The 26,897-nt window shown below is 36.0% G+C and overlaps 1 protein-coding gene across 1 annotated transcript in view; it reads right to left on the bottom strand.

Annotated features, from left to right (window-relative positions):
• HCN1 (hyperpolarization activated cyclic nucleotide gated potassium channel 1) overlaps positions 1-26,897 on the bottom strand; it is a 192,124-nt gene that overhangs the window by 146,421 nt on the left and 18,806 nt on the right. Inside the window, exon 2 of the mRNA XM_005532409.2 lies at positions 21,357-21,780. Coding sequence (XP_005532466.2) covers positions 21,357-21,780 — 424 coding nt within the window. The remainder of the gene's footprint in view (positions 1-21,356; positions 21,781-26,897) is intronic.

Genomic DNA, 26,897 nt, shown 5'->3' with positions numbered 1-26,897 from the left:
AAAGATGCTGCCAAACCTAACCTTGCTTTTCTTATAAACTTATTAAAGATGTGCATACAATTAGTACATAATTTGCCTATTTTCACTGAGAGGCTGTAAACCTTATCTGTGCCATTCCATTGACTCTACAAGTAAAATTATTAGGAAGCATGTATTTCAGCTGCGGGTACATTGGGATATGTTTTCTGTTAATTGTTCTGTACTGCTTTATAATTATGCTTGGTTCACTTAGATTTGCTTGTGATCAGTAATTTTTATTAGGCCAGATAATTCAGTCTAGCTTGTAATGCTATATAAAAATAGAAATAAGTGTATTAGGGAAATACTTTGGGTGTACTGAAGAACCTCTTTAGAGTGAACTCAAGAAATGAATAAGGTTATCCTCAATTTGCCTTTCTAGCAGGTAACAACCCTGGGCTGACTCCTGCTGCACCTGGAACAACGTGACTTTGTGTTATCCAATTACTGAGACACGCCTCCGCAGGAATTAAGGTGCAAACAAGGCCACATGCCGAAGTAAACAATATGGATTTTATTTAATTATGATTAGAATTAACTATTATGGTAGAGCAAGACAAGGAAAGGAAAGAGAAAGGAGGAGAGGGAGCATGTCAGCATCAAATAAACTAATTTCAGGTAGGACTATAGTGCAATTAATGAACATAGAACACAATTTGATGCAATATTTCTCAAGAGCTTGTCCATGGATTGTGTAAGAAGTGAATCTCCTATGTAGTAGAGACAAGGGCAGAGACTGGATTATCATCTATAATACAAAAACTGAAGCAAGTCTTTGTTGCCTGCTCTAGTAATATTAATGTCCAGCTTGTGATACTGCCCTTTTTTTGAGCCTTGAATACTGTGTTTAAAACCATTACTAGACTGGAATTCATTATTAGACTGGATCTTAGATTTTGTTTAACTATTTGAATTAGACAATACTAAACCTAGATTTGATTCTCTCCAATGTCTCTTAATGAGCTAAAATAACTTCTTTTCTTACTTCTATGAAAATACTGACGAGTATGTTCAGTTTATTCATATTCATTTCACTTTTCCTCCACAAGATCATTTCACTTGCTCCTCCACAAGATTCATTTACTCCATTTATTGAAAAACTGATGAGTGATGAAGCTGACAACTCAAGTAACAGATGTGACAAAATTTCACCTTGTAATATTAGGTGTCTAAAAAACTGCTTACTGTGAAGAAATCAGGAGAACATATTTTACCCAATTTTTTCACGTTGCTATCTTCATGAAGAGATTTTTTTAATGTGGTTCAGGACAAGTTTTGCAGCTTAACAGAAAAGTGAATGAATGTCAGTATTAAATGAAGATAGAACTTAAAAAAAACCCCTTACAACCAGTAACTAACTGGTTGATTTTACAAAAATTCTTTACAGATGCAGTCAAAAAGGCTTACCCTCTCTCACTGATTCTTAGCAGTTTAAGCAGAAGATCATCTACTTCTAGCCTCATGGTAAAAGGCAGCCACAGAATGAGCCAGCAGCACCTCCCACCCTTCAGTGCAATGGACATCACAGTGAAAGTAAATGAGGCAGTAGAGAGAACAAAAGAAAACAGGAGGAAAAACCAGCATTGTATAAAACCACTAAAAGTCGTATTTCTGCAGTAATATTGAAACAAAGAAATCCAAAACAGTAAGATCATGAAGACTCAAAACCAACCTTGCATTAAAAGCAAACAAGCAAAGACAGTTAAAGACTCAGGTTGAGGACACAATTCTCAGTATGTCCCTGGAAGCATGGTCTGGAAGCACTCCAAGGATCAGACTGTCTGAAGGTAAGATTACCTACACCTACAGCATTTACCTGACCTGGATCTTGTGGAATACCTCTGGTCATTTATGTCTGAAGCACTATTTATTTCCTAAAGTCTTTTTTTCCCCAGACAGTTTGGTTCCCATACGACCATACTTCACTTACATAATAGTTGTGACCTCCACGTAAACAAAATGTACTCAGATGCAATATAAAGGACAACGTAAAATAATACCAAGATGATGATACCCAATGTCAAGCAAAACACAAGAAAGTAGAAATTGCTTGAATTTGAAGCATGGTGTATTAGTAAATACATCATTTAGCCTTAACTAAATTACTTTATTTAGTTATTTAACTTTTCGATTTTTTCAGTGTTACTCGCCATCAAGTCAAAATCAAAAACTGAGTAGAGAGTATGCTCCAGCATGCTCCAGAAAAACCACACAATCATGCCCTGGTGGTATTGTCACTTCACATGAAATAAAATTCAGTATGGCTATGAAGATCATATAAAGCCTAAGCTGCAGGATTAATTTATAAATGCTAAAGTCCTATTAAAGCTGCTGCCCTTCTCCTCAGATTCTTTGAAGGTTATAATAAAACATCAAGATATGTAAGGTTTTGTGACAGCCCATGAAGTTTTAGTCTGACTTTCCACTTGAAACAGTTTTAGTATTAAAAAAATTTTACCCACCTCTTCTCCTGATCCTCTGAAAACTACTCTGGTTGGTCTTCTCAAAGTCGCCTAATGCAAACCACCAGGAATCAACTTTTCACACGTGAGATTTAGAATCACAGATCACAGAATACTGCAAGTTGGAAATGACCATCAATCCCAACTCCTGGCTCTGTACAGGACAACCCCAAAAAAATCACACCATGATGTAAGAAGGGACTAGTAACGGTACTAGCTTTGACAACAGTATCACTAGCTTCTTCGTGATTGTTTAGGAAATTGGTTACCTCATGATGATGGAGGGGGGACCCCTGTTTCAGACTGTCCCACAGGATGTGCCTGTGTCACCATGGTACAGACCATGCTGAATAGCAAAACTCTACACTTCTCTGGTCTCTGTTTTGCTTATAATGGATTTTATATTAGCCATGCAACCACATCTGGCTCAAGGCAAATGTGTACACTTAGGGGCACAGCATTTAGAATAACTTTGAATCCAGTTCTGAAAAAAAAATCCTTGGCACAATTAACAGCGTACATATTACATATCACAAGTTTTCCCCAAATATTATCTTCATGATAATTTTTATATGATAGTTTTTTATTCTTGAAAAAGCAGAGAAGGTGTGAAGACCTTAAGAAGAGAAAAAACTGTTAAATAATGTATATTATAATTGAAAAGTAAAAGCCAGACAACATCAAGAGTGTTCCAGGCAGTATAATGGCTTTATCTGTTCCTGAAAATGAGTCATTCTATTTCAGCAAATGCATGGTCTTAGTCTGCACAAAAATCTGTTATGATTTTATGTAACTCAGTAGTAGAACTGAAGTGGAGAAAGGAAGAAGTCAAGGACTTGACAATGTTGAAATATCCCATCTCTCAATTAAAACTAAAATTGTAACAACAGTATAACAGTATATATAATACTGTAAAGGAAAAATAAAGGTGAAATTAAATGTTTTGATTTTGTCATGCTAAAATAGTCTATCTTAATTGAAGAATTTTTTTTTGTTTCCTCCTTTTTGTAAACTTGACATTGTCATATTTCGTTCTTTATTGAAGCAAAGAAAGATTTCAAAATCACATAATCCATCACAAAACAGAAATGCTGAACAAGAGACTGTCATGCAGCCCTAGCTGCTGTCTCTTAAAGTCACATCCTGAATTATGTTCTTTCATTCACTGACATGTCTTTGTGATCATCCTCTAAATTATTAAAAAAACCCAAAACCTTCATTTAGAGGGTACTGAAATAATAAATAATCACAAATCCACATTAAGGAAGCAATTTACTTTTCCAAACTAACAAATTTACCTTTGAGCTTATAAATGACAAAAATGAGCTTTGAGCTAACAAAATAACATTATAGGGGATGTGGAGTGGGGAGTAATCAAACATTCCATGCAACACATATCAAAAATCATGAGCAGAGTTGAATACTAATAGACAGAAACAGAATTATTACAGTGTATTGGCATTGACCATTCTCTCAGTGAAGAGCAGCTGTTAATAATAACTTTTCCATGAGCTGCCAGCACTGACATTTTAAAAGCAATTCTGTCACCAGTGGTTATAAACACCTTAGAGCAATGTGACAACTGTCAAGGCTCAGGAAGTCAAATAGAGAAAAGTTAATTTTAAATGGATACAAGATTAAAGAAAAAAAAAAAAAAAAGGCAGAAGTGTTAATAAACATCTTAGTTTCAATTTGATACTGAAATTTTGGAAAAATTTATGTGCAGACATACCATCTGCCTATCTTTAGGAATGAGCCAGAAAGCTGTCCTCATCCCAAAAGCCTCTACAGCTTCAAACAAAACACAGACATTTCTATGTGCACTGTTAACAGCTCCAAGACATTTCTGCAATGTAATAAAAAAACAAATACAGAGGCATTTCTCCTGTGGAGCCTCGAGGCCAGACCACTTATCTGAGACAAGAAATAGATGAATTATTTCCTAAGAACAAAATGGAACCACTTCAATAGATCAAAAAGGGAGTATGTAGTCATCTGATAACTGGGACCACTCAAAAGGGGGTATAGGAGTATATCTAGGCAGGGACTTAATCTGATTTTCCTGTGCTCAAGATGAGTTATCTCATTTACTGAACATTATTCTTTTTGGCATCTCTCTCTCTTTCTCCCTTTTCCCCCCTCACACTGATGAAAAATATTTAGATCTAAAAAAGATTTAAAGGTATTTCCACAATAAAGATCTGACATTGGTAGCATCACTCTTTTTTTTAAAAATAATTATTATTATTTTTGGCAACATGAATTGGCATTGGCTGTGAAAGCTCACAATTTGCAGAAAATGCCAGCTCTAATTATCCTAGAGCCTTAAGTTATCACTGCCAAAATGAAGGCAAGATTGGCATGCTACTTGGGTGTGTTACAACACAAGGTCAGACATTGCTACTGCTGTTACTGGAATTATCTACAGTGCATAAAAATAGCAGAACAAGAAAAGAAAATCCCTACTAATGGATAAGGCATATTTAATCATCTAACAGTGGAATTTTCCCTTCATTGGTTACCTGCTTACCACTTTCTCCCAAAGAAGATAAATATATGGACATAATAACATCCAAGCCTAAGAACATACATGGAACATAATAGTTACACCAGACAAAAAATATTACTACTTTTAAGTATTTTTTTCCAAGAACTGAAGCTTGCTGGCCTTGTAACTACCCAGCAGAGTAGATATCATTATTTTTATATCAATCATGGAATTGCAAAGAAAACCTCTAATCTTCAAGCAGCTTCAAGGAAATTAACAGCAGACCCTCTGGGAGTTTCCCAGTGTCCCCTCCCTCCCTATACACTTATTCACGGGAATCCCTCATAATTGTATCTTGAATACAGAGAGTCAATTAATGTAAGATATATGAAAAAAGCAAAAATTACTCAGACCAACAAAACTTAACTTGTTTTTGAAACTCTGAGAAAGCTCTTTACAAAATACTACATGGCAGGTGATATGTCACTCCAGAAATACAGATTGTTAAAATTACTTAAAGCTTATCTTCAATTTAGAATTTGCTATATTCAGATTCAGGCCTTCAAACTATCTTCCAAGTATGGCATGTTTCAGCTTTGAAACCTAAAAGTCAGTGAAATTCTCCGCAAGGAAGACTGTAGAAAGCAATGATGCTCCTCAGCAGAACTGAACGTTTCACAACTTCATTAAAATGTGCATTTCTTTAAAAAGTCTTTAACAAATAATAAGAAACCTCATCCATTAATAAAATCATTTATGTTGCCTCCTACTCTGAAAGAAAAGAACATAAAATCAAACAAATCAGTTTTAAGGAGTTTCAGAAATAAGACTTACAAAACAATATTGGCTCGGCTGGCATTAGACAGAAACATAATAGAAAGATGATCTGAGGCACACAGCAGCTCCCTAACAGCTGCAAGCAAAGGCAACAGGGGACAAATCTACTTGCCTAACAACTGCAGCAGTCTCAAAGCAATAGAAATGGGGAGTACATTTAACACTGTGCTTGATGTGGACACAAGGGAGCAAGACCAGCAGAGCATCAAGAAGGACTTGCCTCTAAGAGCCTATTCAAGTTCTTAAAAACTTGCACCCTGGTAGGTTGCTGTAACCCCATTGATCTTAAAGAAATAAACAGGATAAAAGGATAAAGACATGTGAATACTGGTGGATCCTGATCCTGATCTGTGATAGCTAATCTGCACTACAAAGAGAAAGAACATTTTAGTGATCCTTTTTGGCGACTGCTGAGTCTCACAACCTCTTATCAATAGCACACCTAAAAAGGCAAAGAACAAAGTGAATTTGTAACACTTTGTTAAGAATGGTGTTATAGCATCAGGGAAATCACTGACAACAATTAAATGTAAGCGCTGGTATATATTTAATATCATTCTGAATTGTTGTCAACCATGTCAGGGTTATAAATCAATTTGTGTTATCCTGAGAATGCCAAACTCCAACTGATTATCAATTTAAAAAGTGCTGACTGTCTAGAAATTAGCTGAGATGGGACAATATAACCTTGTATCTTACAATGCATTTTTATATGCCAAGGACACCATAGCAAACAAGCAAAAGGGGCATCTTCAGCTGTCTACTAATTTTAGGAATCTCAGATTTGGAATTCCACAGATAACTCATACTGTACTCCTTCAAGGAAGGAGAGAAAAATGTGGAAAATCAAGAACTCTGAATTGATATCCCTTTGAGGAAAAAAAAATCCTTCAAAGTTGTTGATGTTTCATGGAATAGGCAAAAACATCCCATGTCACAGGAGAAGTGCACAATCACAATGCTGGCTTTGAAACTGGATTTCAGTTGAAGAAAATGTAAACTTTGAAAGAAACATTAACTTACAACAGATAGAAAAGCAGCACTTACTGATGCTGGTGCATTTAGCATGACAAAAGGCTGGATTATAATACCTCTACATGCCAGCAAAGACAGTACTATGAACTACAAAGGTGTTATTCAGGGTAGAAACACGTTTTGAAGAATAGTATAAAATAAAAGATCTGTCACGTCAGGAATTTCTCTGAAGGTATGCAGATTTTTTTATTCTAGCCTTTTTAACGCCATGCTCCATTTTCCTCAGCCATTTTGGCTCACTGTTTCTTCTTATACTGATTAGATATAAAGGGAGCAGATCTGTGTCAATGTTAAAGCACCTTTTATCATTTTTTCAGCTACCAATAGTTTATCTCATCTCACTTGCAATCAGTAAGTAGATTAAGTCACCAAGCTCGTACAGAAACACCTCTTTTATGCATTGTAATAAAATTTCACAATGAGCAGTTAAGGATAAAAGGCTCATTAAAATACTCTTTTTCAATTTGAAGATTTTTTTTTTTATAAAACAGTTATAGTAAGTAGGAGACTGAGAGTCTAATAATGGGCCAAATGCTTCTGAAGTAGCTCTATCCATTTAAGAGTTACTATAATTGATTTTGTTCTATCTATAAAGCAGTTTTCATCAACACTTGGGAGCTGAACACTTCTCCCAATACTCAACTAATCAATAAGAATTCTTTCAAAAATTGTATGCATAACTGTTTTTCATGTACAAATACTTGATCTGCAGTGGGAAACATTGTGTGAAGCGTTACAGTCAGTCTTTCCTGCTCTCTAGAAACAGTCTGAGAATATCATTTAAGGTAACTGAATGCTACCAGTATTCCTGCAAAGCTCTGGCACAATCATGGAACACATTCTACACTTAAACTGAACAGCTGATTGAAAATAAATAATCTATTTTTCCACTTGCAGGTGAATGAAATGGGTCACCAAACCAAGTCCTAAGGAGACTCCAACACTTCCACCAGTAAAATAAGAAAATTCTCAAATTTTCAATGGTGCTACCTCACTGAATTCAGCTGAGCTGAACTCAGAGATGGGATCACTGAATTCAAAATATTAGAAGGTAAAACTAAAGAAGCTCCAGCTTTTCACTCTCTCCAGGTCATGCACCAAATTTCTACTTCAGACAATTAAATTCAATGCTACCACTGGCCAGGAGCTTGACAGAAGCTCTAATAGCCAAGCCAAAAAAAGCCCTGATTTAGAAGTGTTTGCTTTCCAGTGATTAATGGGTGTTTGTGCTCCCTGCCCAATCCTTAGAAAGAGATGGACACTTCAGATGGTGCTGCTAAGAGACATAACAAAGAATGTGTATCTGCTGACAGCTAGTCAATGGGAAATGCCAGGGCTGACCTTTCTCCATGCCATGGAACAGTCATTCCACAAAACCCACATGCAGCCTCGCTGCTTCTCCATCACTATGAGCGCTCCCACCCGCTCCATTAGGTGCTCAGTCTGGCACAAGGAATCAAATCAGGTCAGGCAGGGCAGTGTGCCAGTGCCAATTTCATCCCATGCCAACCCTGCCTGAAGCCCTTCAGACCAAGGAAGGAAGGGATTATCTTCTTCAAGACATTAGTGGATGATACAGTGGACCTCCTTGGGTTTTTTTTCTTTCATAAATTAAAGCACTGCTACTATTGGAGAAAATCTGTAATGAGGAATAAACTTCATGAGTGGAACAATTCTACATCCTATAGCTTTCATCTTGAATGGCTTGCAAAAACCCTCATTTAACTCAGCAAATATGACAAGTTTAGAAAAGCAGTTTTCTCTCGTTTCCAAGTGTAAGAAAAAACCTGGAGCATAAGTCTTCTAGGTATGCTTATTTGCACTAGCCTAAATAAAAACTTCCACTAAAACCTCTCCTGTTTTCCATCTTCAGCTAGACTTGAGGGACACAGAGCTACAAAACCAGTAGCAAGCTCTAATGCTCCAGAGCCACTGCCTGTGAGCACAGAGCACAGGGTCTGTGTCTTCCCAAAACAACATAAAGGAAGAGGTGTGGGACTGAAAAGATACTGTGCAACAAATGTCTTGAGGGCATATTTTTCAGGTGGAGGTCACTCATCTCAGCTACATCTGCAGCTCAATTTAAAAATAAAAAAAAGTTAGATAAACTTTTTCCATGTAAAACATCAGAAATGAGAAAATTCTGAAAAATATTTAACAAATTTATATATCAGCATTCCTAAATCATATTTTCAAGTGAAAAGAATTTGTCAGGTCCCAAAATTTCATCTCCCTACCCTGTTAATCTACTGAATACTAGACATGCAAAATGTTAAGTGCACGCAGATGGAGAGGGTGAAGGGTGCAAATACTGCCCTTTAGTCCCAAGTTGTAGTGATCACAACAGCCCACCTCAGCTGCTGCTTATTCCTGCCTGATGGGGTCTGTGTGTGTGTCTGACCCTACTGATGTCCTCTAGGTAGCCAGAAACCTTCTTCTCCACCTGTCCCAAAATGCCCTAAGGAGTCCAGAGAACTAAACACTCATGAACACTCAAGAACTAGAACAAGGCAATTGACCAGGTTTCATAAGAAGCAAGAATATTAATTTTTGCTAATTATTATTAATTATTCAATTATTACATGATTATAATACTACCAGAAACCTGGAGATGCCTGTCAAAACTGGAATCCCAAATCATAAACACAGAATAAAAGATGGTGGCTGTTAAATAAATGGAAAAAAAACCCTAAACAAAATTGAAAACAAAACTAAGGTTAGGTGAAGACAAAACCATCAAGAAGTCATGGCAGAATATATCAGACATGGTGATTTCCAATCAAAATTTCTTTAGTATACTAAACTTCCCAAACTGCCTAGACATAGATAAGATTTCTGTAAAAATCTGCCATTGTTTCCAGAAAAACAAATATAAAAATACAGTCAAACAAAAAATATTTACACATAAAATGAATAAAAGAACTATTCAACAGACTGAGTAGAAATTACACTGAACATACTTTCTTAGAAATTCAGAGAGATATTTTTTTGTGAGGTGCCACAAGTGTTTCTCACCACACTGATTCTGCTGAGTACTTGCAATGACAAGAACAGTCAGGAGAGAAACAAATGGAATATTCAGTTTCCAGTGACAAAGTGGGTATCAGAGTAGTGGAAGAAATTTGATCAGGTCTGTGATACCACCAGTCACATCAGTTGTGTATTTTCACCTAGCTTAAAATAAAAGATGATAGTCATGGAAGGTATTACAAATGAGCTTTTTGATACTGGTTTTCTAGACAGCAGCAGGTAACAAGAGGGACCACTTATAACAAAAAATAGGCTCTCTTGCCCGATTTTTCTCTTTTTCCTGTCCTCTTATCTTCTCTAGGTATAAGATACATAAGGGTTAATATATTATTAAAATTTTGAAGTATATTTAGCACAGGAGCTTAAGCTAGAAGTACATTGCTGCTTGGAGAACCATAGGTCAAAAGATCAAAAAAGATGAAGTAAAGAAAGGCTTCTCAACTGTGTATAATAATCCTGCAATTCCAACTTTAAATATCTCAAGCCATACCTCTGTTATGACTCAGCAAAAAAGATACTGTTTTTTAATTGGTAGGGAATAATTTTGCACTACTCAGATGAAAATCATTATCAGATGATAATCACTACTTCTAGACACCATTATGATACTCAACACTTCAGGAAAAAAAACCAAAACAAAGAAAACAACAACAAAAAACCCTAAACATTTAAAGAAATAAAGAAATCCATGGGACCATGATCATGACTCATATGGAACTTTCTAAATGAGTACAGAGTTCTGTACTCAAATAATTCATAAAGAAATAAAAACTTTACTATATATGCTTCCTTTCGCATTTCAGTGCCAAATTCACAAACCAAATATTGAACTGATCCTTTTTTTTATTGTCTATTCAAATCTGTGAGAAAGAAACCGATTCATTACATGAGGCTGAGAGCTTAAATAGAAATATTGTGTCTATAAAAAATGTGCTGTTACAACGATTTAAAATTCTTAGCTCTAACTAGGTTAATACAGACACATGTAGTTTTAAAATTACAATTTATCTGCAGACTTCAGGTCTTCAGCTGTTTTACAGAACCATGTTCACTTTACACAAAGTGTACAGGTATCCATAGACACCTCCCATAGGAGTAACAGTGGGAAAGTAAAATGAAAAGGAAGAAATTAAGTTCTATTGGAATCTGTATTGCAATTGCAATTATTTTTAAAACAACATATCTCTTCATGGATTTACTTCCATGAAAAAAGTTACAGAGTTGATACTAATTCAAGTCATACAAACTCTGACACCCTCATTTCTTGCACTTTGCAGTTATTATACCCATGAAGAAGGGGTATAATGGCCCCAAAAAAGTGTGAGTTTTAACTAATTATTTCTAAAAGACCAAGAACAATATACAAATTTGCAATATGCAAATGTTATTAGAAACATAAAAAGATATCCAAAGCGGGCTACACTGTGTATTAAGTTACCAAAACTGACACATATGCAAAAGGAAAAAGAGAAAAAAGCCTTTACAGAAGAGGTTGATTTTGCCCTGGGCAAAATGAATAGGTGATAGGGGAAAAAAAAGTGTTCATATTCATTCAATTCATCTGAAAGTCCTTGCACGAAAAATTCAAGTTACCTGTTTGGATTCAGTATTTTAAAACTTCTTGGTGATCAAAACAAGGCAGAGCTCCAGAAGATACCTTCTGCCTGCTGAAACTACATTTCAGATGCATTTTTTTTTTTCCATTTCCTTTTAAAAAGATATCTGATATTATATTTCCCTAGCTGGGAAACAATTCTCATGTGGGATGCCTAGCTATTTTTGAGACAGATTAAGACATAATTCATGTCTTTGGTTAAGGGAAAAATTGATCACTCCGATGAGAACTACTATATGGTTTTCAATAAGGTGCTTTGGAAATCCCACAGGAAGGTGCTCTTGAAAAGAGATTCATTTTAAATTATGCACAGCAATATTTGCTCTCCAGGTTCAAGTTTTGACCATAAATTTTGTATGCCACTATCTCTTCAGTATGAACAGATGTATCAACTCAACAGTGAAACTTAAAATTTTTAGTTGAGATAAAGGACTGCCTGTTTTTCCTGAATCTTTGACTACTGGCAGTCATTTAAAGTAAACTGAATACAGGATGCTTGGAGAATTAATCCAGAGAGATAAAAATTGTAGATAGGTTCATTTTCTTCTCAGAGATACAGAGTGAAGTGTTTCTATTGAATGGCACAGTGAAGGTTAGGAATCTTCACCCTTAAAGACATTCACAGAAATATGTACATGCATATTTGTCTGAAATACCATTGATCTCTCATGGTCTGGATTTGTGTTGTTTCTTGGGGTTTTCTCTATTTTGTTTTTGTTTGGTGAGGGGGTTTTGGTTGGGTTTTTTGGGGGGTGGAGGGTCGATAGTCATCTCTTTCCTCTCTTCTACAGGCTGTTCAACTGAACAAGGTCCATGGTTCTCATAAAGATTACAGCACTTGTATCATAATTGGCCTTTCAGGCACTTTCATTTTTTAGTGATGGGTTTCTCTCATGCATATACATACCTGGGATGATCCACTTGGATTCAAAGCAGGATCTCAGTTATTGCATACCATTTGTCACACAACCCCAAGACTGAAATGACACCAAATACACCACATGGCAACAGCTTCAGGTCAATAACAAGTTGGAACATTTACTGGAAAGTAAATGACTGCTACAAGACACTGTACTGAGCAGATGTGTTAAGGTAAGCCCACCGGTTCTGAAAGAGAGAATGGGGAAGATGTGTTTTAAGAAGATAAAAACAAAGAAAATGCTATGAGCTTAAATGCATGGAAAGATCATAGCAAAACACTTGCCTGGGTTAAGAAAGGAGAAAATGGTGAGAAACAGAGCATCTTTGCAGTGCAGTGTGGTGAGGAGAGACTAACAGTTTAACTGCAGCTTTCATTTCTGCTTGGAAGCAAGGAGCTCTGACAATCTCTGAATTAGGTGATTTCTCTGTTTTTTCCTGATCACAACTACAGTTCAATCATACACATGTGGGATAATATGTACTATCTGGAATAAACTCCATGAGATCCAGGTTAGAAACAACTCATTTAATATAACCTGCAAATGGTACAGTCATTTATAGACTGCCATCTCAGCTCCTCAACCCTCTCTAAATAGGTTTATACAGTTGCATCTTACTCTCTAAATGGTAAATTCAAGCCATTTTACCCATTTAAACCCATAAAATATAAAGACCATTTTTCCTAATTAACTCTTAAAATACATTCCACTGTCCTCAATGGGAGCCATAACAACAGAAACCTACTTAAAAGAGTAGTGTCAAGGGTATTTTACTGTATTAGAAGGTAGTCAAATTTGATCAGATCAAAAATCAGAACATGATCCTGGACCTATTGACATGCAGTGAATTCTATATCATTTAGTCCTGATTTATTCAACAGAATGCCCTTATGAGCTCAGGGATACGACTCACTGGGAGAATGAATAAATAAATAAAAGCAACAGTGTATGCATGGTCTAATCAGCACAGCCCAGCACAAGTTCTCCAGATATCTCCATTTTCTACCTCTCAGCCCTGTCTCAGATAACCAGACCTCTCCTACAAAATCCCACAAAATTTCATCTGCACAACATTCTGCACGTAGTAGAACCAAGAGAATACAATGGTGGGTTTGGGAATTTTTTTTTAAAAGCTGTTCACTTCAACTGACAATTTTCTTCTCAAAATAGGACATAGAATTATATTAAATTGAAATCTAATGAATTTTCTTTTCGCCCTTTAATAAATGATTACTTAATTTAAAAATTAAAATACCTCTTTGTAGGTAAATGTTAGGAAAATGTTAAAATTTTTCATATTCACTTTCTATGCATACACTTTTCTAGTTAATTTTTTACTGTATCATTCATTCTGCTGGTTTCAAATAGCAATGATGCACTGTAAAGACATCTTGCTGCTTTCTCTTATAGACATATCAATATATATGTATTAGAAATTATTACAGTGGATTATATATCTCCCATTTCAGCTGCTAGCTTGCCATATTTTACCATGTGGACTAGCAAACTAGCTTCAAATGTGTGTTTCAAAAATTTATGTTAAAGCTAAGTATTTTTAAGGTATCATAAAATGACCATAAAATATCCCTAACTATTTCTTCCCTAGCAGCTGCATAAAGAGAACGACTGACTTCTTTACTCACAAAGATCTGTAGGTCTTACAAAAAAAAAAAACAAAGAAAGAAAGGATGCTTCAATGCACTAGTGACAAGTTGGGAATATCCTTTATTTCAGTTACTGGTGCTAAATAATTTAAACAGTGATTCTGTACTGGTCACACTTAATACAAATTGAAAATGCAGAGATATCTGAATGAATTGTGTTTAGCCTGCAAGGAACAAAACTACAATTGTCATTCTTGTGAAATTTGTATAATTTTTAAATATACATTGGAAAATCTAAACTGAAAAATCCCATTCACATGTTCCCTTTCTCATCCCTGCAGGAACCAAAGGGAGCTTGTAACCCATGCACTCACTGTGGGAAGGACGCTGCAGTTATCGCAGTGTCCGAATGGTGAACCATGATGCAGACCGTGGGTGCCCGAACAGCTCTTTGGCTGTCATCACCTCCTCTGACAGCTCTTCAGCTCCAGGGAGGGAGCAGGATGCTGTGGGGAGCAGCCAGCAGCACTGTCTTGCAAGAGGACTGAACATTCCTGACCTCTCGCCTCGCCTGAAATGGGGTGCATCCAGCAGGCCATTACCCTGTAAAGCTGAGTGGGTTTTCTGCTAAAGGCTTAAGATGGAAGAACAAGGCTTTTTTTTATTTTTTTTTTTTTTTTTTTTATTTTTTTTTTTCCACAAATCTGCAGCCACGGAGGATAGTGTGTGTAAGCTCTTGCAAGTGCAAGCTCTAGCAAGTGCAAAAAAAAAAGCATTATTCCCAGAATGGGTTAAAAACAATGACCAATGAATTAGACTTATAAAAAAAACTGCTAAAAACCTGTGTTATACTTAAGTGTCAAAGACATGCTGACACTGCTCTGATAATTTTCAAAACTGATTGACTGGCATTATCTAGAAATGTTACTGCAAGGGTGAACCCACCTTCTTGGGTCTACAGCCAAGTCCCCCAGGAACATTACCATAGAAGCCAGGCAAACACTTACATAAAGAAGAAAACATTATCAGCCAGTTCAGGGAAATTTATCTCAGGCTATGTTCTACATTTCCCTGGTTTATCTCCCAGGGAAAGCATCAGCACCACACAATTACTCTCCTGGCGTAGGCACAGAAGAAAGGCAGCTCAGTTTGCACAGCCTTAAAACGGGGGTAGAACGATGAAGCAAGAAACTTTACACTCATTACACTTCCTATTTACTCTCTAGGGGAATGGATTATTCTTTCTATGAAAGTGATTATGCCTAGACCATAAAGTAGGAAATTAAAAACCAGAATACTCAGTGTCTTGCTTGCATTTCAGTAATTGCCTTCTCTACAAATGTGCTGTTCTTTTTCAACACTTAGTATTCTATTATTAGGACACCATGAATAATAATGCCTTTTAATTGTATATATCCATTATTTGCATTTCCCTACAAGGAATTTGAAAGAGTGAAAAATAAAAAACTTGAATTTTTCTCAGTGATGTTTATGGATGTATCCTTTCTCTGCAGTGATGCATACACTTCTCAAACCAATAATTTAACTTGAAATATTACCTTAAAAAATATTGTATGATTGAACACAATTTATCCACTTAATGTTAAAATGTGCAAGATTTAATATAAACAAAAAGTTTTATATGAAATGAGATCCATCACAATTTCCCATTTGGAACACTACCATTTCTGTAAAGATTGTGCTCTGCTCAGCAAAACACAGACAGTAGCCTTCTAAGTTACATGTCAAAGGAGAAAAAATTAACCACGCTGTGGCTTACATGCATGTATTAGACTGATGAAAATTTTTTTGATACACATGTTCATTTATATTGTATAACACTTTATGTTAGAATTTAGATATGTGACCTTCTTATTTATGTAACTTACCTTCATTTCTATCCACATACGCAAATTTTATTTAGCAAACCAGACCTACATTACCAAGACATAGCATCATCAGCCTCAACAATCTCAAAAAAACTGCCTTTACATTCTCTAACTTTAAGTGGGGGAAAAAAGGGCTAGTAGTCCAGGTTCTGGCTCTCTGCAGATAAGACATCTCATTGTCATAGAGACAGACTATCTATGAGCCAACATCCCAATCAAATTAGGGAGGAATACCAGCCCTTCAAGTCTCACCCAGGATTGCAGTGACAGCTAGCACAACACATTCTCAGAGGAACAGGGCTGAGCAGCCCTCTGCTTTGATAAAGCTGGAGAGGTCATCTACTACAGCAATGCTGAGCAAGGAGCACGCCTAGATTCTTCAATTTAAAATGCAACCAAACAGCATGTTTGGGTTTTGTTTCCCCTGGAGATTAAACAGAGGTGGTGCTGGTCACACATGCCAAGCACTTAATGACCACAGCTGGTAATCATGATCTGAAAGGGAAGACTGCAGAACAAAGAGGAACCCTCAAGCACACCTGCGTGTGACCCCAGCGATGGGCTTCATGTGGGAGGACACAAATTCGCTATCCATGAGGCACTTTCCATGCACAACATTCCAAAATGGGAAATATAAACAAACAAACAAATAAATAAATGACAATGCTTGTGTTTCTGTTTCCCTTCCTCTAGAACTCCCACCTCCTACTTCCATCCTCTTAATGGTAGGAAGGCAGAAAACATCAATACACAGGCTTTGTTACAGAATTCACAGACTTTGTGCCAGTAAAAGAAGGTGGACTTGCCTATGTCCTCCTTCCCCTCGAGTTACTGAACAAATATCCTCCCCTCACTCCTTGAGAGACAGACAACTTGTATCTGGTTCATGTTTCTAAAAAGCAATAAAAAAGTGTCCTCCTTTCATCTAATTTACTTCAAAATTGCCACTCAACCTGTACTGGTGTTCTTATTTGCAGTAAGTGACTAATCGACACAACTATCTAGGGCCTAGAAAATGTATTTTAAAATACCACCTTGGAAGAGAGGAGTCTGAATAAAATTGAAATAACTGAAAAATGCTGAATAAAAAGGAAGAAAAATATGTCACATCCCATTTCCACACAGCTATTAATTAAAAAATGTTAAACACCATCATTGATAGGAAAACCCCACATCTTGTAGACAGAGTCCGGTTAAAATAAAATAAAAATTAAATTAAATTAATAATCCAGTCAGTAAAGATAAGTGTTTTCATCAACACAATTTTACCAAGTACCCACCTAACTCATCATCTCTCCCTTCCCACACAACTCCCCAGTCAGTGATCAAGAGGAGAGATAAAAACCTTGAATTTTCACCTGGCTTGAGCTGAAAGAAAAAGTAGTTTTGGTTTTCTTGTAGGGGACAAAAGTCATCTATGTACCTACCACAAAAACAGCAAGCTACTGAAGTAGGAGTTTTCTTCTGTTGTCTGGATAAGTCTTTTATGATAATTTTATTTAGGAGATAAAAATGATTCAACATCAGAGAGACACATAATGTGTGTTTTTGTACCTTTGTCAACAAACAGAACAAGGAGAGGACACCTAGTGGTGGTCTGTGATAGGGCTGGCGGAATGGGAGCCACAGATGAAATCTTCAGGGCAGGACCTGATTCGGCAAAGCTCTCACACATTTCAGTTTTAATCACTTTAGTAAGACTTCCAGCAAGTGCTTATTTATGCGATTTTCTGAACCTGCATTACTGCGGTTATCAGAAAAAACCCAGCAATTTTGGAATATGGCATGTCAGTGTGAGATGCCCAGGAGTGTGTTTTGTTAAACACCAGAGCTTTACCAGCTAGAGTGGATATTGACACTGATGTTATTTTCATGAAACACAAAAAGGTTTGGCAAATTAAAAACCAGATTTCAGTGCAAGTTAAACCAAAATAAGACATGGCTGCAATTCACAATTTTTGCACATTTTGCCACGGGATCCTTTGCAGAACATAACCTTTGTTACATAACTTGCAATAAGTATTGATTCTCTTTAAAAATGGTTCTAGTTCTACATAATCAGACATCTCAGAACAAAAAATACTTAGGGCATATTTTTGGAAGAATCTATTTACTTGTAGATTTACTAGGTCTTGTCTGTGTTTAGAGCTGTAAACAGTGATATTGAAGTCTGGGTTCTACACAGTTTTTGGAAAATATTCATATTTTAAAGAGCCAGTAAACTAGTATCGTAGGCAAATGTAAAGCAAAGTTGACGTGGAACAATGTATTTATTTTAATTGTTTGTATCTTTTATTTTAATTGTTCACTGATCTATGAGCATATTTACCTAAGAATAATCTACTAGTTGAATGTAAGCCTATGTAAAAAAAAAAACATTCAAGAGTCAGAAGTTTAGGTAGTCTCATAAAACTTAAAGGAAATAAGAATTAGGTCCAGATTAAAAGAAAATAAATAAAAATCCAAAACAGGCTCCCTGTCAGAAATTACTGCAAAATTATAATTTCTGTAATCGCAAATTTAAATATAAATTCTTTTCTTGCAAATAATTTAGTTTAAGTAAATATATGATCTATTGTCAATATCTGTGTCTAAAGGACTCGAATATTAGAATTTGTAGCTAAAAAGCAGTTTCAGGGAAGAGTGAATTTGCATATTCAGTACATTATTTCCTGCCCACACATCTCCTGTGCCTTTCTTGAAGAGTTTCTTCCCATTTCCACTGCACCATTCATTTGGGTAAGTAATTAGCATCAGACTGATATGAATATATCAATCAGTTTTCATATATATTCTACCACAGGCTATAGCTGTTCCATAACACTTAATGAGGAGAAAGCTTCTGCAATGCATACATTATTTACCTCAATATTACTTTAGGTGGCTGCTGGCAGCTTGATCTTAATTTAATTGACTTAGATGATGTGGAAATAAAGAAAAGGAGCCATGTTTCACCAGCATCATGTAAGAATCTTTCAAATTTTTGCCTGCTCATCTTAAAGCTCAGGATATCAACCACCTGAATTCCAGATATGTGATATCTAAGAAAGAAAAGCTCAAACAATGTCAGCCTGCCTTTTTTCTTTGAGGATATAGAAATACAGGGATAACTGCCTTATCATCCAGTTTGTTTGTCTGTACATCAGTTATCCATGAATAACAGTTATCCAAGTATTCTCTTGGCACATTATGAAGAATGAGTTTGCTGGCTGTCCTCTAAATATTTTTTACATAATGCTTATTATTCTGGAACCAAATACATATATTTCAGATTTATCTGCACCACATTTAAAACTAATGTGCCAGCTCATATGCAAAAAACTATGAAATCCTTTTAACCAAACACAAAAAGGCTCCAGTTGTGTGCCATAAAATTAGAGTTGCTCCTTGCTGTCCATGTGCAAACACACACACAGAGAACACTAAGATCAGCACCAGTCTCACTGACTACCCCATAGGATCATCCACTTATTGTTTCCCAGTAATTCAGCAAATGTCATCCCTAACCACTTGTTTTGTGTCTATGTTTTAAAACATTAAGATATTGAAACACACATTTTCCACAAAGCCAGATATGAAAATCCATGACCTTCTGCATTTCTGATCTCTGCAGAACACTAAACAAAAATAAAAACAAACTAACAAATAAAAAAACTACCTTTTTCCTGTCACACATTTAATTTTGGGATTTATCAGAGCCTGATTCAGACTATGTATTTCGCTATGCTCTTGCATGTGAGAATTGTTTTTCAAAATCAGCCAAAGAACTTTTTGATGCTTTATTACAGGCCAAAATAACCCCCAAAAAAGAAAAAAACCCGTCTCTTTTACTTTCCTGTGAACGTATTTCATAAATTTTACTAGTGGAATTAAAGATGAATTTGCAATCAAAAAGCCATTAGCTAAAGATAAACGGAGCAAACAGCAGCTACTGCTGATTTGGGCCATATACTCTGGTCACTTTTAGTCCCACTTAGTGGCCAATTCAACCATTTTTTATTTAGAATACTTGATTTCTGTTTGACAACGGACAGAAGTGGGGGAAAAAAAGGAATTAATTTCTCTGCTTAGTAGGCCTCTACAGTGGCAAGCGACTAACTCAAGCTGCCAGAAAATAATGTCATTGAATTCATTGCAGAAGGTTGTCTCTCTGTGAAGCACAGAGGAGACAAAAGCACAGCTTTATGGTAGAACTGCAAAATATGCTTAATCATTTGCCTTCGTTGAATTGAGTACAAAACTACAGTCTTCTATTTCTGTGCAAAAACATCTTTTCAGTGCTTTACAGAGAGGCAAAAAGAAGTAGCTTTACCAAATAGAGCCATAAAGAATAATGACCTATATCAGGGGCTTTTCGAGAAACTACTATAAATTTTTTAGACTTTTGATATTTAGCATCATCCAGCATCATACCATTTTAAATTACAATCTGACTTTATTTGAGATAATTCTGCTTTTAAGTTTCTCTTAAACCAGAAAGTGCGTTTTATACTAGAGATAACCAGCCATAAAAGTACCAAAAATGGTACCAAATTGTCCTTCAATATTCATTTAATTGAATAAACCTTTATCAAACAGGTAAAAAAATATGCAAATCTATTTTAATACTGCTTTCATGATAATGCTCTACAAAGTAATTTTCCTTATGCTTACTGCTAGAAAGGTAGAAAAAAACAGCAGTTATTTTTTCTATGGCTTTAGCACTTCTGTTTAAAACACATGATGATATTCAGAACTACAGAAATGAGGAAAGGCAAGAAACAAAATGGTGGTATGTGCCAATGCATTTAACATTTCCTAGCCATGAATATGCCTAAGTGGGGAATGCCATAATCTCCTGGACAAGTCTCTATGCCAAATTGACAGGCAGCATAACATCATGTCTGGAAATCGTGGAGTTGAATGCTTAGAAGTCAGTGACTCAAAACTGCCCATTTTTCATAAAGAAGGCCAATATTTATGACACTCAGCTTACATACAGCCTTCAAACAATGAGCATTCTAGGAAACCTACTCCATGGTAAATGGTTTCAATTTCTTCTAAGATAGAAAAATATGAAGAAGTTTAAGTTCTCTGTGACTACAAGAGTATTAATAAATTCAAGTGCTAGTCACCAAACTCTAGTGCAGGTTTAGGTGGTTGTTAAAATTGCTAGTATTCCTTTCTAGAGACTTATTCTGATCATTTGGACATTTGGTAACATCATTAGGAGTCCATCAATGTGTGTACCAATGCCAAACATATTTTGGTCTCTGCCATTAGCAGAGGGAAGATAGTTACTCCCTGCTGGTTTTTTTCTAAAAAGGCCTCGCCATATTTGCACGTGTTTGTAATTACACCAGGTAGTGATGAAAACCTGTATTACATTCTTGTTCCAGTGCAGCTCTTCACAGAGATTTAATAGTGTTGGGTAGGAATAAGGTCTTAGTGAATGGTGTTATAATCATACAAATCTTACCTCTTCCCACTGGTGTATGTATCTAATCAATCTTGAAAGACGCAATAAACGTAACAGGCTGAGGATTTTTGTAAATCTCACAATACGAAGGGCTCTTGCTGTCTTGTAAACCTCTGAATCCATTCCTTTTTCTACAATGAGAAAGATATAATCCACTGGTATTGATGAGATGAAGTCAACCACAAACCAGCTTTTTAAGTAATTCATCTTAATGATTTTAGGGTCCAGTATTATTTCAGAGCTGTCCTCGTTTACAGTCCCAGTTCTAAAATTCATGATCAAGTCCAATAGAAAAACAGTGTCTGATGCCACATTGAAAATAATCCATGGTGTCGTTGTTTGTTCTGTGAAGAATGTGATTCCGACTGGTATAATGACAAGGTTTCCAACCATCATTATGAGCATGATTAAGTCCCAGTAAAACCTAGGAAAAAAAGGAAGAAAGAGAGTGGTTGATGTAATGTGGTAAAACATTACAAAATGGCCACTATCACACTGCCAACTTCACCACCAGATTTTATTACTAAGGAAATTCTTATTGATTTAACTCATTCAGCATATCCATGATCACTGAAGACAATGTAATTAACACACTTCATTATGTACCTTCTGTCTCAAAAATATGCATGTAGAATGAAGGCATTACTATGGCTTATCACTCCATGGTATATCACATATACATGGTATATCACGTATATATATGGTATATTGAAAGGTGGGCATGTGTAGGTAGCACTGAGCAGACTTATCCAGACTCCTGTCAAAACCTTTGTGCTTTTATATAGATAAAAATGATGTCTTGTGCCAATCAGAAGTGCTTTAGCAATGCAACAATTTTACTAAGATTTCTGTCCACATGGAAAGCCAAATAGATATATTAAATGTCAGTATCTCTTTTCAAATGTACTGATACCATTACAGTGCTGGAATAAAATTACAGGAAGATGAAAAAAGAACCAAAGCAAAAAATAGAAACAATAATTAGATAACATAAAAACCTTCATCCACTTTTACAACCTTAATTGAACTTTCATGCATTTTTACAACCTCATAGTCTATCTTCTTTCAAAGCTGGCTAAGAAATGTTAGAAAAAATAGCTGCAATTTGCATAGCAATAGAAAGGGATACTGCACATCACCATTTTGCTCTGGAAGGATCTAAAGGCTCCCCTCTCACACTGTTAGAATAGTAACCATGCTTGACAGAATGTGGTAGAGAGACAGACTCAAAACTCTAGTATCTGTGATGGCAATGCTGAGTAAATGCACCCATTACATAGAATATCTATCTTGATGCAAGATTTTCAAGGGACAGCAGTACATACCAGATTTTAAGCAAATTGCGATAAATCCTAAATGTTTAATAGTCAGAGAAAGCTGACTATTTTTATCTATATTTTGTATCTATATTATATATAGATATAAAATATATATATTTATCTATATTTCATATATAAATAAAATATAGTCATATCTATATATGACTATATTTTATCTATCATTTTTATCTATATAAAATTTCAGTAAAAGAACCGAAACAGAACTCAAGAAATCCTGAACTCAATGCATAATCTCTTACTCTATTCAAGAACATGATCTGGTCAACTAAAATTGATCTGGAGAGGTACAGAAACCAATCAACAACAGTTGCCCATGGACTCACTGGTGTTTCTGGAAGAGTAGAGGCAGCACTGTCTCCAGAACTATTCCCCTGCTCCATCCCTCTGTCACAATGCGCCCTGGTGCAAGGGACACACCACCAGCACATCACTTCAATGCTGACTTCCAGGCTACTTCCATCATACTAACACCAGCCTCCTGACATGCAACACTCGTCTTCGTAAAGGCTCATGGCAGCCAGCAAAAATAATAGTTTAACTGGCCACAAAACATTTCAGAACCACAAGCCTAGTTTTTGCTAGGCCTGCATAGAGAGAATATGGATTACATTAGACTTCAGGGATTGCTTCTTGTGTTACCAAATGATCATAAAAACACAGATTGGTCTGGGCAGAAAGGGATGTCAAAGATCATGCACTTCCAGATCCTGTGCCATAGGCAGGGACATCTTCAACTAGACCAGGCTCCTCAGAGCTCCACCCAGCCTGGCCTTAAACACTTCCAGGGATGGGGCAACCACAGCTTCTCTGGGAAACCAAGAGCCTCATCACCTCCACAATAAAAATCTTTATGTAATATCTAATGTAAACCTCTTTCTGTTTGAAGCCATTTCACCTTGTCCTATCACTACATGACCTTGAAAGAAGTCTCTATCCATTTTTCTTGTAGGCTGCCTTCAGGTACTAAAAGGACACAGTTAGGTCACACCAAAACCTTTCCTTCTCCAGGCTGAACAGTCACAAAGATCTAGCTTTTATAAATTACCTTTTTTTTTTTTTCATGTCTATCTTGGAAGCAAATACTTCTAAGTTTACAGAGTGATCATCAAAGAATATAAATTATTATCTGTAACTGTAAAACATGCTAAAGGAAAAGCAGCATAGGATTGAGAACAGCATGAGAATTCCCAGTTTCAAAATCATTTATTCCAAGAGACGCCTAGAGAGATTAGATTTAACTATCATTTGAGAGAAGAGAGCAGTTGGTAATGTGACTCTAACAGGTATTCAGAAACTCCATGAAATAGACAATGAAAATTATTCCCTGTATACTACAATGTGATTTGTGCCCTACACATTTTCAGTCTTGCAATAAATGTGAAACTAACTGCTAAAAATGTTCAGTTTTATTCAGGCTGTATGTATTTTTGTTCAGCACATGATAGTATTCACCATATCTGGAAAAAAAATTCCCAATTTCTCCTGTCTTTTTTAATTCCTGTAATACTTCTCACTGTGCTAGATTCCTTTTCAGTAATCTGGAATTCCTTTTCCAATAATCTGGATTTTCCACAAGGAACTACTAAATTCATACATCACTGCCACAGTGATCTACAAGTAAAATTACCACAAACACTTTTAAAATGCCATCAACCAAAGTACTTCACAAAAGTACTCTGAGAGAATAAACATCTTCAAGGAATACTTACAACTAGCCGAAAACAAATAGGAAATGATTATGAGAGGTGTCCTAGTACCTGTGGCTCACTCCTAAGGAAAATCATTGCTAATTTCAGATTGACCTTTACATTCCTCTAGCACAGGGAGCAGTGCAATAAAGGCTAACCAAAGCCACACCACAACCAGCCAGCCAGCCAACATAAGAGGTAATACAGAAACAGGTGTTTTTAACCTACGGTAATCCACAGATTAAAGGATCATCACCAATCGTGATTATGCAAAACACACTGGTGTTCCTGATGCTGAATGTCAACAGAAGTGGTGGCATCAGGGCTAAAATAACGTTGACTGCTAAGAACTTTTGTATTTTAGCCCACAGCATAATACAAGCTGATTCACTGGTAAGAAAAACCCTTATTATTTTTCATTTAGAAATGACTCAGACATTTTCTTTTAGGAAAATGTTTCCAAATGCCATTCTGTTGGCCATGCTTTATTTTATTTCAGGTGAGAAAAACTAGATGCAACTGCCTGTATTGCCCTTCTTTGACCTGTGCAGAGAAAGTAATACAATGCGTTCCTTGCCTACAGTTCAGAACATCCTACTATTCACGTAACAAGGAAGAAGCTGTAAAAATCTCACAAGACACTGCAAGGAGCTGCCACTGACACACTGAGATAGCTCCTCATTTCAAACTACTTTTAGGATTATTTACTTTTTTTTTTTTTTTTTTACTTCCCCCTACCCCAGGGAAGATGGTTATGAGTCTACAATTTATAATCTCAGGAGTTCCACATTTATGTAAGGTATTATAAAATCCTGATGAAGAGCAAGGAAGAGGTAGGCTTCTGACACAAAAATTTCGAGAATGAGGGAAAAAAGCAAGAGTCTGGGGGTGTTGAGGTCTTCCAAAGCTCAAAATGAGAAGCAAGGACTGACCTTAACCCCATAGCAAACAGCTATAGAGCTTATTGCTCACCTGAAGCTCAGTGAAGCTACTACTAGATGCCACAAACAGAGAATACAGAGGTCATCACTGCACTGCACTGAACTATTCCTGAAGTTTTTTAAATGCATCTAAATGTCCCAGAGAGATAACAGTTCTAGGTAAAAAAAAAAAAAGTCTTCAAATATTAAGGTATAGGCACAAAAAATGTGCCCATCTTGAGGCACATTTTTTTCAAAAATTTAAAATATCATTCTATACAGAAATATTTAAAAAAGCCCCAACATACTAATTACTAATTTGGAATTCTCAAAATGGTTTCATAGCCCTCTTTCAGTGATCTTTTCACTCATAGCTTATTTACTACATTTTTAAAACTTAGAGTAATAACAGTGTTTTTTCAGCTCTGGAATATGGTGCTGAAGTGTTGGTGTTTTATTCGCTGCCACAGGCTGTCCTGGATAGGATGAACAGCCTGCTCAAAATGAGTGCCTACCCAAGCAGCAAGAAAGAGTTACTTAGTACGAATTAATCACTGTTTGTATTCTTAATAATGTAAGACGCTATGAATTCTAACAGGCATTTTATTTTCCACTTTATATCCCCAATCCAGAGAAAAATGGAGTCTTAAGGAAGGAAATTTCATCTCTGAGTTAATTCACTGCATAATTTTCTCTACATACAAATTCAGATTTGCTTGTTTTATTATTTCCTTTTTCTGCCCATCAACAGCAGAGTCTCAATTTCCTTGAATCAGCATAGTTTGAGATATGATCATCCACACCTACACCCAGACTGAACCAGCAGAGCTGTCAGTGGTCTCACAAGCCACACAGCAGAGCGAGTGGCATCTCTCAGGCACTGTGTGGTGTGAGTGGAGCTGCAGAGCAGTCAGGGCTTTGCTCAAGTTTACATTTTCTCAGTTTCAAGAAAAATTGTAAAAATTCTGATCTTTTATTAAAAAGGAGCAAATCCTATCAGTAAAACTTCAGGAAATTCAGTCTAAAGACTGAAAATAAATACTCATCCTCATTATAAACAGGAAGGCCATTGAAAAAGATACTAGGTCAGACTCCTTGTAAAATACCTCTGAAGCAAAACTAGAGGCATCACAGATTAGGCTTTCGAACCTCAAATACAACATGATTTCACTCTACAAATTCAGAGAATCAAGAACAGTAAAAAATTTCACAAGCTGTTGTAGAAAACTTGCTTCTTCTTTAGCTAAACGTTGTGATTGACTAGCAGATGATCAGTGAAACGAACACCGACTTTCCTTTTTGCTTTTTTTTTTGTTGTTGTTGTTGGATTTTTTTAATCTCACCTTCAAACACAGCTTTGTTTCCTTTTTTTTCATAGATTACTGGTTCACCTTACAGAGAAATCTATATCCTATATAAAACAGAACAATCTTAACAGAAATAACAGTAATTTTAAATCTTATTGTACTGTATGGTAGTGAACACTAAACTAGGTGTTATTCATATCAGAATTTCATTCTCATAGGATGTGTTATCTTTCTCTGGTTATGCAACTCTATTAAGCTACTAAAAGGGAACAAAGCTAGATGTGCC

The sequence above is a fragment of the Pseudopodoces humilis genome, chromosome 4, assembly GCF_049639895.1.
Source record: "Pseudopodoces humilis isolate 2021_Gansu_Grassland_sample_001 chromosome 4, ASM4963989v1, whole genome shotgun sequence".
NCBI lineage: Eukaryota > Metazoa > Chordata > Aves > Passeriformes > Paridae > Pseudopodoces > Pseudopodoces humilis.
Note: the sequence above shows the minus strand (reverse complement) of the source record. Positions and strands in the feature narration are given on the sequence as shown.